The sequence below is a fragment of the Rhinoraja longicauda genome, chromosome 3 (assembly GCF_053455715.1).
Source record: "Rhinoraja longicauda isolate Sanriku21f chromosome 3, sRhiLon1.1, whole genome shotgun sequence".
In the NCBI taxonomy this organism is placed as follows: Eukaryota; Metazoa; Chordata; class Chondrichthyes; order Rajiformes; family Arhynchobatidae; genus Rhinoraja; species Rhinoraja longicauda.
Genome location: NC_135955.1, coordinates 13,669,362 through 13,681,679, shown reverse-complemented (window position 1 = coordinate 13,681,679; position 12,318 = coordinate 13,669,362). Strand labels below are relative to the sequence as shown.

General features: G+C 43.4%; 1 protein-coding gene across 2 annotated transcripts in view; it reads right to left on the bottom strand.

Annotated features, from left to right (window-relative positions):
- Positions 1-12,318, bottom strand: part of nop14 (NOP14 nucleolar protein homolog (yeast)) — a 53,880-nt gene that overhangs the window by 16,303 nt on the left and 25,259 nt on the right. For both annotated transcript variants that reach the window (XM_078431985.1, XM_078431993.1), the window contains exons 10-12: positions 11,427-11,557; positions 4,310-4,395; positions 2,569-2,704 (exon numbers count right to left, since the gene is read on the bottom strand). In XM_078431985.1, the coding sequence (XP_078288111.1) occupies positions 2,569-2,704; positions 4,310-4,395; positions 11,427-11,557 (353 nt within the window). The remainder of the gene's footprint in view (positions 1-2,568; positions 2,705-4,309; positions 4,396-11,426; positions 11,558-12,318) is intronic.

Here is a 12,318-nt window from a genome sequence, read left to right as displayed (position 1 = left end):
CGGAGTTTGTATGTTCTTCCTGTGGCCATATGGGTTTTTTCTCCAGGTGCTCTGGTTTCCTCCCACACTCCAAAGACATGCAGGTTTGTAGGTTAATTAGCTTTGGTGAAAAAATTGTAAATTGTTCCTAGAGTGCAGGATAGTGCTAGTGCAAGGGGTGTTTGCTGGTTGACGTGGTCTCGGTGGGCCAAAAGGTCTAAAGGTATATAATAGCTCAGATACTTCAGGGATAAGCCACTGAAGCCTGAATTAAGCTGACATTATACTTCGACATTGGGAACGCAATATCTGCAAGGTTTTGTGGACACAAATCTATTCCATTCTACTCTACACAGCAATGGTGCTCTGCATCACTGTCCTTCAGTCTGAATTTGGAAAGGACGGTGAGCTCCCCCTGGTGGTTCAACTGATTTTCTGAGGAAAGGACGTACTGTAAAATGCAAGAGAGAGAAATATTTATATAGCACCTGTCACAAACTCTAAATATCACAAGGTAGACACAAAATAATGGAGTAACTCAGTGGGTCAGCCAGCATCTCGGGAGAGAAGGAATGGGTGGCGTTTCGGGTCAAGACCCTTCTTCAGACTTCAGACTGTCTGAAGAAGGGTCTCGACCCGAAACGTCACCCATTCCTTCTCACCCGAGATGCTGCCTGACCCACTGAGTTACTCCAGCATTTTGTGTCTACCTTCGATTTAAATCAGCAACTGCAGTTTTTTTCCTACTCCTCTAAATATCACAAAACACTTTAAAGTAAATTTTCGAAAAGTAGTTAATTAATTGTGTGGTATTTATGCGGGTTCTAACAAACACCTTGTGATATTAACTGATCTTTTTAAGTGATGTTGATTGAAGGTTATTTATGATTGATATCTGATTCTTGCTCTCTTGACGCCATCCAGTGGCAATCCCAAAAAGCTTACCTATTTGGTGAATACAGGTACTCGACAGGTTGCAACGTCTCAGTCCATCCATAGCAAACCTAAAGGTACAAGTACCACAAAAAAGACACAAAGTGCTGGAGTAACTCAGCGAGTCAGGCAGCATCTCTGGAAAACATGGACAGGTGATGTTTTGGGTTGAGACTTTTCTTCAGTTAACTGGAAAGCATGGATAAGTAACTTTTATGGTCGGAAATGTCACCTCCCTATGTTCTCCAGAGCTATTGCCTGACCTGTTGAGTTACTCCAGCATTTTCTCACGAATCTAATTTTTTGTCATCTATATCAATCATTTGGATGAGAACGTACATGGCAAGATAAGCAAGTTTGCAGATTATACAAAATTGGATAGTATTGCAATAATGAAGATGGATGTCAATTGCAGCAGGATCTTGATCAGTTGTCCTGGTGGGCTGAGGAATGGTTGATGGAATTTAATACAGTGAAATGTGAGGTGTTGCATTTTGGAAAGTCTAACATCGGCAGGACCTACACAGTGAATGGCACGGCTCTGGGGAGTGTGGTAGAGCAGAGGGATCTAGGAGTGCAGGTACATAGTTCCTTGAAGGTGGCGTCACAGGTAGATAGAGTGATCAAAAAGGCTTTTGGCACATTGGTTTTCATCAGTCAGAGTATTGAGGATACAAGTTGCAAGGTCATGTTGCAGTTACATAAGACATTGGTGGGACAGCATTTAAAGTATTGTGTTCTGGACACCATGTTACAGGAAAGATGTTGTCAAGTTGGAAAGGGTATAAAGAAGTTTTATGAGGATGTTGCCAGGACTTGAGGTTCTCAACGATAGGGAGAGGTTGATCATACTGGGACTCTGTTCCTTGGAGCGCAGGAGGATGAAGGGTGATCTTATAGAGGTGGCTAAAATCAAGAGAGGAATATATCGGGTAGACGCATAAAGTCTCTTGTCCAGAGTAGGAATCGAGAACCAGAGGACATAGGTTTAAGGTGAAAGGGGAAAGATTTAATAGGAATCTGATGGGTAACTTTTTCACACAAAGGGTAGTGGGTGTATCGAACAAGCTGCCAGAGGAGGTAGTTGAGGCAAGGACTATCCCCACGCTTAAGAAACAGTTAGACAGGTAAATGGTTAAGACAGGTTTGGAGGGATATGGACCAAACGTAGGCAGGTGGGACTAGTGTAGCTGGGTCATGTTGATCGGTGTGAGCAAGTTGACATCCTCGCAAATCTTCTCTGCACCCTTTCCAGCTTGACAACATCTTTCCAATAACATGGTGCCCAGAACTGAACACAAAACTCTAAACGTGGCCTCACCGACGTCTTATATGACTGCAACATGACCACTCAACTCAATACTCTGACTGATGAAGGCCAATGTGCCAAAAGCCTTTTCGACCATCCTATCTACCTGCGACTCCACCTTCAAGGAACTATGCACCTGCCCTCCTAGATCCCTCTGCTTTACAACACTCCACAGAGTCCTTGCATTCACAGTGTAGGTCCTGTCCATGTTCGACTTAGCAAAATGCAACGCCTCACATTTTTCTGTATTAAATTCCAATACTCTTCTATCTGGTACATGGCTATTGAAGACTCTACATGTACAACATCCAGGATGTGCTTTCAAGCAGATATCCAGCCAGGCTTACCTTGTCTAGTTTCGGAAAAGCGGCCCGGCCTTTAGTCTGCAGCTGGTTCTCCAGTTCCTGCACACTTTGCCTCAGGGTAGACTGAGCGAAACTCAGGGCTGCTTCAGGGAATATCTGGGAGAGATCGTACAACTGCCTGCAAAAATACAAAGTGGAAGGAATTAAACTGACCTGAACACAATAAGATGTAGAAACAAGGAACTGCAGATGTTGGTTTACAAAAAATATACACTAGGTGCAGGAGTAACTCAGCGGGCTAGGCAGCATCAGGAGAGGTGAAGTTTTGGGTCAGGACCCTTCTTCAGTTTCCTCAGAACTGCAGATGCTGGTTTTTAAAAAAAAGACGCAAAATGCTGGAGTAACTCAGCGGGTCAGGCAGCAACACTGGAGACCACGGACAGGTGAGTGTCCCGGTCAGGACTCTTCTTCAGACAGTTGGAGAACATGGATAAGTGACTTTCCCGGTCGGAAACGATGTCTAGCTGCCTTACTAGCTGAGTTACTCGAGCACTTTGAGTTCTTTTAAAAAATATAAACCAGCATCTGCAGTTCTTTGTGTCAAAGTACTATACCCTGTCAATGACCAGACACAACAACTGGCCTTTGGAGCATACACCCAGAACATCAGTGTTTGAGTTACTCCAGCATTTTGTGTCTATCTTTGGTGTACACCAGCATCTGCAATTCATTCTTGCACAGGCTACGTACTAATGTTGCGACATGCCACTTGTCACATTTTAGATCGGGATTCTTCTTCAGACTCTTTTCCAGTCTGAAGTGTAGATGGAGTCGTTGGAACGTGGGGGTGAGAGGGAGGAGGCTAGTTTGTGTGTTGGAGCAGGTAAGATCGACAACTCTCTGCAATTTTTTGCAGATTTGGACAGCACTGTTGCCACACAACACTGTGATGCATCCCAAGCAGATTACACGTATCTATGTTGTCCAGAGATGCTGCATGAGAGTTACTCCAGCACTTTGTGTTCCAGTGCATGGTAGAAGTTGGTGAAAGTCATTGGAGAGAGGACTTAGTCTTCTGAAGATTCTGGTCTTATTTATAAGACCATAATGCATTGGAGCAAAATTAGGTTATTTGGCCCATCGAGTTTGCTCTGCCATTTGATCATAACTGATCTATTTTTCCCTCTCAACCCCATTCTCCTGCCTTCTGTCCGTGACCTTTGGCACTCTTACAAATCAAGAACTTTCGATCTCCGCTTTAAAAATACCCAATGACTTGGCCTCCACAAAGAATCCCATATATTCACTCGCCTCTGGTTCAAGGAATTTCTCCTCATCTCCATTTTAAAGGTACGTCCTTTCATTCTGAGGCTGTGCCCTCTGGTCCTATATTCTCCCACTAGTGCAAGCAACCTTTCAAAGTCAAATTTATCCAGGCCTTTCATTATTCAGTAGGTTTCAATGAGATCCCCTCCCGTTCTAAATTCCAATGAGTACAGGCCCAGAGCCATCAAACCCTCCTCATACGTTAACCCAATCATCCCAGGATCTTTATAAATGTTAATTTCCTAAAGTTTTGTTTATGGACATCCATCTTTTCATTTGTTATTGGTTGTGGGACTACAGTACAAGTTAAAAAATATAAAAGTTTAAAATTTCACACGAATGCAATGCATCCTAGACAACGAAAGGATGTCTGTAAGATTTCTGTCAAAATTAAGTGATGGCAGCCAGGCACCATTTAAAAACCACTAAAATGTTCTTAAGATTATCTTGTACTTACGGCACCATCCTGTCAATTGTTTTCAGTTCAGCTGGCTGCCTGGTTGCCAGCTCCCCAATGTAAGTCCACAGGAATCCCAAAAAGTTCTGTAAAACATTAGAGTTTAGAATTTAGACTTTATGGAGATACAGTGTGGAAACAGGACCTTTGGCCCATCGAGACCGCGCCGACCAGCGATCACCTCATATACTAACACTATCCTACACACGAGGGACAATTTACAATTTGACCTACAAACCTTTACACCTTTGGAGTGTGCGAGGAAACCGGAGCACCCAGAGAAAACCCACACGGTCACAGGGAGAGAGTATAAACTCCATTCGGACAGCATCCTTAGTCAGGATCGAACTCGGGTCTCTGGCGCAACCTTACCGCATCATGAAGGATGGAGCAAAACAAAACCTAGAACGAAGATCATTATTTGACTCATTGCTCCTCTGCCAGCTCTTTGCTGAGTCCCACTCTTCCGCATTGCATTGCCAATCAATTGTTCAAACGTTTATCCAATGTTCCTTTCCAGAACACACAGTTTCCATGTCATTGCTTCCTGCAGTACGGGATTTCCAGCTTCCTGTTACCCCTTAAAGAGTTTCCTCCTAAACTTTGGCCCAGGGTGGCAATGTCAAAGGTGCAGCTTTAAGATGAGAGGGTGAAAGTTTAAAGGAGATGTGCATGGCAAGTTATTTGTTTCTTTACACAGAGGGTAGTGAGTGCCTGGAACGCAGCGTCAAGGGTGGTGGTGGCGGCGGATACGATAGTGGTATTTAAGAGTCTTTTAGATAGGCACTTGGATATTCAAGGAATGTAGGGATATGGATCACGCAGGCAGAGAAGATTAGTTTAACTTGGCATCATGCTTTGCATGGACATTGTGGGCCGTAGGGCCTGTTCCTTTGCTGTACTGTTCCATCCTGTTGCGATGTTTTGATTAATTAATAATTAATTTATTATAATAATTTCTAATAATAAATAATGCAATAATTAATTTATTGCATCGTATGGAAGGCGCGTTCCCAATCTCGTTGTACCCTTGTACAATGACAATAAAGATATATTGTATTGTATTTTAAGCTGATGATAATTCATAATAGTGACAGTAAAATACTTTAATCCTTCAGAAAATTCTTCATAATGCAAAGGATCTTGATCAAATCCTCTCTCAGCAATTTCTATTCTGGTGGAAATAGCCTTGACACTTGCTGACTAGAATGTAGAATAGTACATCTCTCTACTCTTATCCATCCCTGGTATTGGCCTGAAGCTTCTATGCTATACACTTCATAATTTAATGTTCTTTCCAGAATAGACATCCAAACATACAAATACAAGTCAAACTCTAGCCAGATTAATGTTTTCTACAAGTTATTACTTGCATTCAATGCGTCTGTATATTACAGGTTAAAATGAAGATGGTTTCTTATACTGATGTGTGGATGGGTGTACTTTTTGTGTATCTTTATTTTAGGAACTTGCAACCATGTCTTCTGCCAAAATGTATCAGAATCATACTTTGCCACATTAAAATTGCAAGGACTGAAGTCTGCCGTGTGTTCCTGGAACCTCGCTAGTCTTCCCACAACTTGCTCTCTTTGATGTCAATAACATTTTTCAGGCTTGCTTTTGCAACTCATCAAATTTCACAGATTCAGAGGTATACGGCACAGACAGGCACTTCTGCCCAACTGACCCATGCCAACTAAGATGTCTATCTAAGCCAATGCCATTTGCCTGCTTTTAGTCATATTCCTTGAACCCTGTCATATCCATAAACCTGCACAAATGTCTTCCAAACATGGTAATTGTACCCACTTCTACCATTTCCTCTGGCAGCTCATTTCATACACTCACCATCCACTGTGGAAAAAACACACTCCTCAGATGCTTTTTAAATCTTGCCGTCGTCACCTCAAACCCTCTAGTTTTAGACTCCCCCACTCTCCAAAAGACTGATCCTCTTTATGCCCATCATAATCATAAATTTCTTTAAGGCCACCACTTTGCCTCCTTCACTCCAGGGAAAACTGTCCCAGCTTTTCCAACGTCTCCTCATAGTCTCCTGAGTGTTATCTCCAGACCAGCCAACATTCCTATGAAGACACAAAATGCTGTAGTAACTCAGTGGGTCAGGCAGCATCTCTGGAGAACATGGAGAGGTGACATTTCGGGCCGGAATGTATCCGACTTGAAATGTCACTTATCCATGTTCTCCAGGGATGCTGGCTGACCCACTGAGTTACTACAGCATTTTGTGTCTTTTTTTATAAACTATCTGCAGTTCCTTGTTTCAACATACCTGGGAATCATTTCTCCATCCTCTCTAGCTTAATCACATCATTTACCCACTCTCATGCACTTGCCGAAAATGGAAGGAATACTTTATTGTCACATGTGACCAGGCACAGTGAAATTCTTTGCTGTATACCCAATGTATACAAAATGGAAGATAGACACAAAATGCTGGAGTAACTCAGCGGGACAGGCAGCATCTCTGGAGAGAAGAAATGGGTGACGTTTCGGATCGAGACCCTTCTTCAGACCGTGTACAAAATGGAGTTTGCACTGGGACACGAGGCTCCCAACTGCAGGCAAATAACCTTTACTGCTTGGTTCTTGTGGTAAATGTTTCTTTCAAGGATAGACACAAAATGCTGGAGTGCACTGTGTCATTTTCTCATAGGGATGTTGCCTGGACTGGAGAGATGCTGCCTGACCCACTGAGCTACTCCAGCACTTTGTGTTCATCTTTGGTATAAACCAGCATCTGCATTTCTTTTTATTGCTTTATTGAAGGTTCCTGCGATGTAGATTAATAGTCACTCCAGAAGCGTAAAACGCATTTTAGATTTTGCTGAGAAATGTGACAAGAGTGTATAAATGTGGAGAACTTTCTGAACTATACAGGAAGCTGAACAGGAAGCTACACTTTTACAACATGCAAAGCACTTTTCACAAACTGCTTCCTACAATTAATCACAGGTTTAACTCAGTCATACGTTTAGATGACAATAAAGTCTAGAATGATGACCAAATGAGTGTTTAATAAGGCTATACAGTATTATTGCCTTTAATAGAGCACTGACTGTTTATTTTCACAAACCTTGCTCAAACAATAATTTACTATGAAGGCGCATTACATAAGTCTGTGGTAGTGAATGCATCTTTGTGAATATAAAATAATACAATTATTTTTTATGCATTCATTTTACAGATTGTGAGAACTAATGACAAGGCCAATATTTGGAGTCATGGAGTCATAAAAACAGAAATAGACCTTTGGCCCACTATGTCTTTGTTCACTGTTGTACCAAGCACTCAGTCCCCTTTATTTGCTTTTATGTCTTGGCTATGCAAGTGTTCAGAATCCTCTGCAATGTTGGGATTGGATCTGCCTCCAGCGCCTCTTCTGGCTGCTTCCTCCAGATATCAACAACACTCCCGGTCGACAATCCTTTCCTCTTAAACCCCTCTGAATCTCTTTCCTCTTTTATTGCCCACCCCAAAATGGACCACAGAGATTGTGACGAATGGCTTTCATGAACTACTGAGGACCTTGCGAAGGTACTCTGATACTGGGGAGCAGGGAAGGGGTAGGATCTAGGAACGAGAGTTGGTGAACATAAATATCTCTAAGTCCAGATGTTGGGCAGCACGAAGGGGGCATGCAGATGTTGGGATGTTCAGCTGCCTGTTTGCTATTACATAGAAACATAGAAAATAGGTGCAGGAGGAGGCCATTCGGTCCTTCGAACCAGTACCGCCATTCATTGCGATCATGGCTGATCATCCACAATCAGTAACCTGTGCCCAACTTCTCCCCATATCCCTTGATTCCAGTAGCCCCCTCTAATTTTGTTCACCAATCTCCCGTGTGGGACCTTTCGGAATGGCAGGCAGTGACCAGTGGGGTACCGCAAGGTTCGGTGCTGGGACCCCAGCTATTTACGATATATATTAATGACTTAGATGAAGGGATTAAAAGTACCATTAGCAAATTTGCAGATGATACTAAGCTGGGGGATAGTGTGAATTGTGAGGAAGATGCAATAAGGCTGCAGGGTGACTTGGACAGGTTGTGTGAGTGGGCGGATACATGGCAGATGCAGTTTAATGTAGATAAGTGTGAGGTTATTCACTTTGGAAGTAAGAATAGAAAGGCAGATTATTATCTGAATGGTGTCAAGTTAGGAAGAGGGGATGTTCAACGAGATCTGGGTGTCCTAGTGCATCAGTCACTGAAAGGAAGCATGCAGGTACAGCAGGCAGTGAAGAAAGCCAATGGAATGTTGGCCTTCATAACAAGAGGAGTCGAGTATAGGAGCAAAGAGGTCCTTCTACAGTTGTACCGGGCCCTGGTGAGACCGCACCTGGAGTACTGTGTGCAGTTTTGGTCTCCAAATTTGAGGAAGGATATTCTTGCTATTGAGGGCGTGCAGCATAGGTTCACTAGGTTAATTCCCGGAATGGCGGGACTGTCGTATGTTGAAAGGCTGGAGCAATTAGGCTTGTATACACTGGAATTTAGAAGGATGAGGGAGGATCTTATTGAAGCATATAAGATAATTAGGGGATTGGACACAGTAGAGGCAGGAAACATGTTCCCAATATTGGGGGAGTCCAGAACAAGGGGCCACAGTTTAAGAATAAGGGGTAGGCCATTTAGAACGGAGATGAGGAAGAACTTTTTCAGTCAGAGAGTGGTGAAGGTGTGGAATTCTCTGCCTCAGAAGGCAGTGGAGGCCAGTTCGTTGGATGCTTTCAAGAGAGAGCTGGATAGAGCTCTTAAGGATAGCGGAGTGAGGGGGTATGGGGAGAAGGCAGGAACGGGGTACTGATTGAGAGTGATCAGCCATGATCGCATTGAATGGCGGTGCTGGCTCGAAGGGCTGAATGGCCTACTCCTGCACCTATTGTCTATTGTCCTTATCAAAGGCTTTCTGAAAGTCCAGATACACTACATCCACTGGCTCCCCTTCATCCATTTTACTTGTCACATCCTCAAAAAATTCCAGATGATTAGTCAAGCATAACTTCCCCTTCATAAATCCATGCTGACTTACACTTATCCTTTTACTGCTATCCAAATGCACCGTTATTACATCTTTAATAATTGACTCCAACATCTTCCCCAGCCGTTGTGTTTGGCTGCCTGCCACTGTATGTTTCTTTTTTTTTTCCTAATCAGATGTGCATCACTTTGGTCAACGTGGGTTGTTTTTAAATGTGCTATACAAATAAAATTGACTTGACTTGACCACCAACGTCAGGCTAACTGGTCTGTAATTCCCCGTTTTCTTTCTCGCTCCTTTCTTAAAAAGTGGGATAACATTAGCTATCCTCCAATCCACAGGAACTGATCCTGAATGTATTGAACATTGGAAAATGATCACCAATGCGTCCACTATTTCTAGAGCCACCTCCCTGAGTACCCTGGGATGTAGATCATCAGGCCCTTGGGATTTATCAACCTTCAGTCCCATCAGTCTACCCAATACTATTTCTCACCTAATGCAAATTTCTTTCAGTTCCTCTATCCTCCTAGATATTGACCTGCTAACCTTAAGCTTGCCGTCAAATGTACTTTGAGCTTCTCCCCATGCTTCTCAACCTGTGGAGAGTATTCCCTCGCACTCTTGACTTGTGCATAGCAAGTGGCGGAAAGTTCTCGAGGAGTCACCTGCCATAGGATATTTAGCCTCTGTCCTTTTCTTGTAGTTACCGTACTTGTGTGGATTGTCTGCTCATGTTTTTGGTCAATGATGATCTCCAAATGTGGAGAACTCAGTGTTGTTAAACGCCAATAAATGTTAAGGACGGATGGTTAGTCCAACACTGAAACTGGGAGCAACAAACAATCTGACGGACAAACCGAGTCTGAAGAAGGGTCTTGACCTGAAACGTCACCTATTCACGTTCTCCAGAGATGCTGCCTGATCTGCTGTGTTGCTCCAACACTGTGTTATTTTGTGTAAACCAGCATCTTCAGCTCCTTGATTCTACATTATGACTGCTCCACTACAAAATCTCCTCAAGGTATGCTAATTGGAAGAAGTTCTCCTCCTCTCTCCGAAGGGAGGAGTCTGAAGAAGGATCCCGACTCAAAACGACACTATTCATGTTCTCCAGAGGTGCTGCCTGACCTGCTGAGTTGCTCCAGCACCTGGTGTCCTTTTGTGCAAACCAGCATCCTCAGTTCCTTGTCTCTACCTGATGCACAAACTCACAGGGTCAAGCAGCACCTGTGGGGAGGGGGGGTAAGGAATTCCTTTGGGTCTACACTGTGCGTCCTGACAGAGTGCAGAGGGAACGTTGGCAGGAAAAAGAGAAGGGGAACAAATGAGACAGGAGCCAGTAGGGAATTGGTGAATTGAGGTTGATGACGAGATTGAGCCAGGTAGGAGTCTGAATAGGGTTCAGCAAAGGTTCATCTGACAAGGAGCCAAAAGGGGAGGGTTGGAGTTGGGAGACAGTGGTAAATGGATGACAGATGGAAGCAGGCCAAACACAGGTGGAGCCAGATTTGTTTTGTTTAGTTTCGAGATACAGCACGGAAACAGGCCCTTCGGCCCACCAAGTCCGCACCGATCAGTGATCCCCGCACGTTAACACTATCCTACACACACTAGGGACAATTTACACATACACCAAGCCAATTAACCTGCATACCTGTACGTCTTTGGAGTGTGGGACGAAACCGAAGATCTCGGAGAAAACCCACGTGGTCACGGGGAGAAGGTACAAACTCCATACAGTTAGCATCTGCAGTCGGTATTGAACCCGGGTCTGCGGCACTGCAGGCGCTGTGAGGCAGTAACTCTACCTCTGCGCCACCATGGCCGCCCAAATGGAGCGAGGGAATGGTGAAGGTGTCAACAGATAGGGCAGTGACAAACTAGAACACAAAGGCTACCAATACTGGAATCTTACTTATCAGGTTGTAACATGTAAAAGGGAAATGGACAGGTACATGGACAGTAAAGGTTTAGAGGGATATGGGCCAAATGCAGACAAATGGGATGAGCTCAAGCATACAACTTGGTCAGCATAGACGAGCTGGGCTGAAGGATCCCTCTCAGTGCTGTATAAATCTATTACACCATCATGCAAGAAGGAAACTCACCTCTAACTTGGGTTTATTTCCTGCTGAAAGACTTGGGTGGTTGCATTTCTGAATGCGCTCCACTATTAGGCACTGCTGCTCTGTTACTTGCCCCACGAGCAGGGATTGCAGCTCCTCGTACGATTCGGGGACTGTTAAAGTAAAAAGAGGAGAAGGGGATCAGGAAGGAAATCTGCCATTTGTGCTCTGTTCAGGTGTCTGGACAGGATGCAGCAAAGGTTCATTTGACAAGGAACATCCTAAGAGGAGAATGGGCCAATATTCAGAGTTTAGAAAAATGAGAGATGATGCTTGAGTCAGAGGAATACATCAGGGAAACAGGCCCTCTAGACCAGGGGCCTCCAAACTTTTCAGCATGAGGGCCACATTATATATTTGGCACATTTTTGCGGGCCATAGGAAAAAATAAAGAAGTGTTAGTTTTATAAATTTAATGGACTCAAAAGAGTTTAGACTAGGTTACGTTAGATTAGATTAGGAAAGGTTAAACTAGGTTAGGTTAGATTAGGTTAGTTTACATTAGGTTTATATGGCAACAAATTAAAAAAATTCCATTGTTAAAAAGTGCTTGAAATATTGGAATATATATAAACATAGCACAAAAAGTAAGGAAATTTGTGTTTGGTAGATTATTTCTTTGTTGTAACAATGCTTCTTGGCAATAAATCTTATACCGTTGGAAAGCCTGTTTATTCCCCTTTTAAATGGTGCCACATTTGTAAGGAACATGCATTTGTGGGATGAGCAGCAGAGCTGAGTATGTGGGTTGCGCCCATGAAAAATCTGCCAAATCTTCTCTGCCAATGCCAAACAACGTATTCTGCCATTGACTCTTGTTCGGTGTTGTTTGGTGGATTGGATGATTGAAGTCTGAAGAAACAAGACATATTGG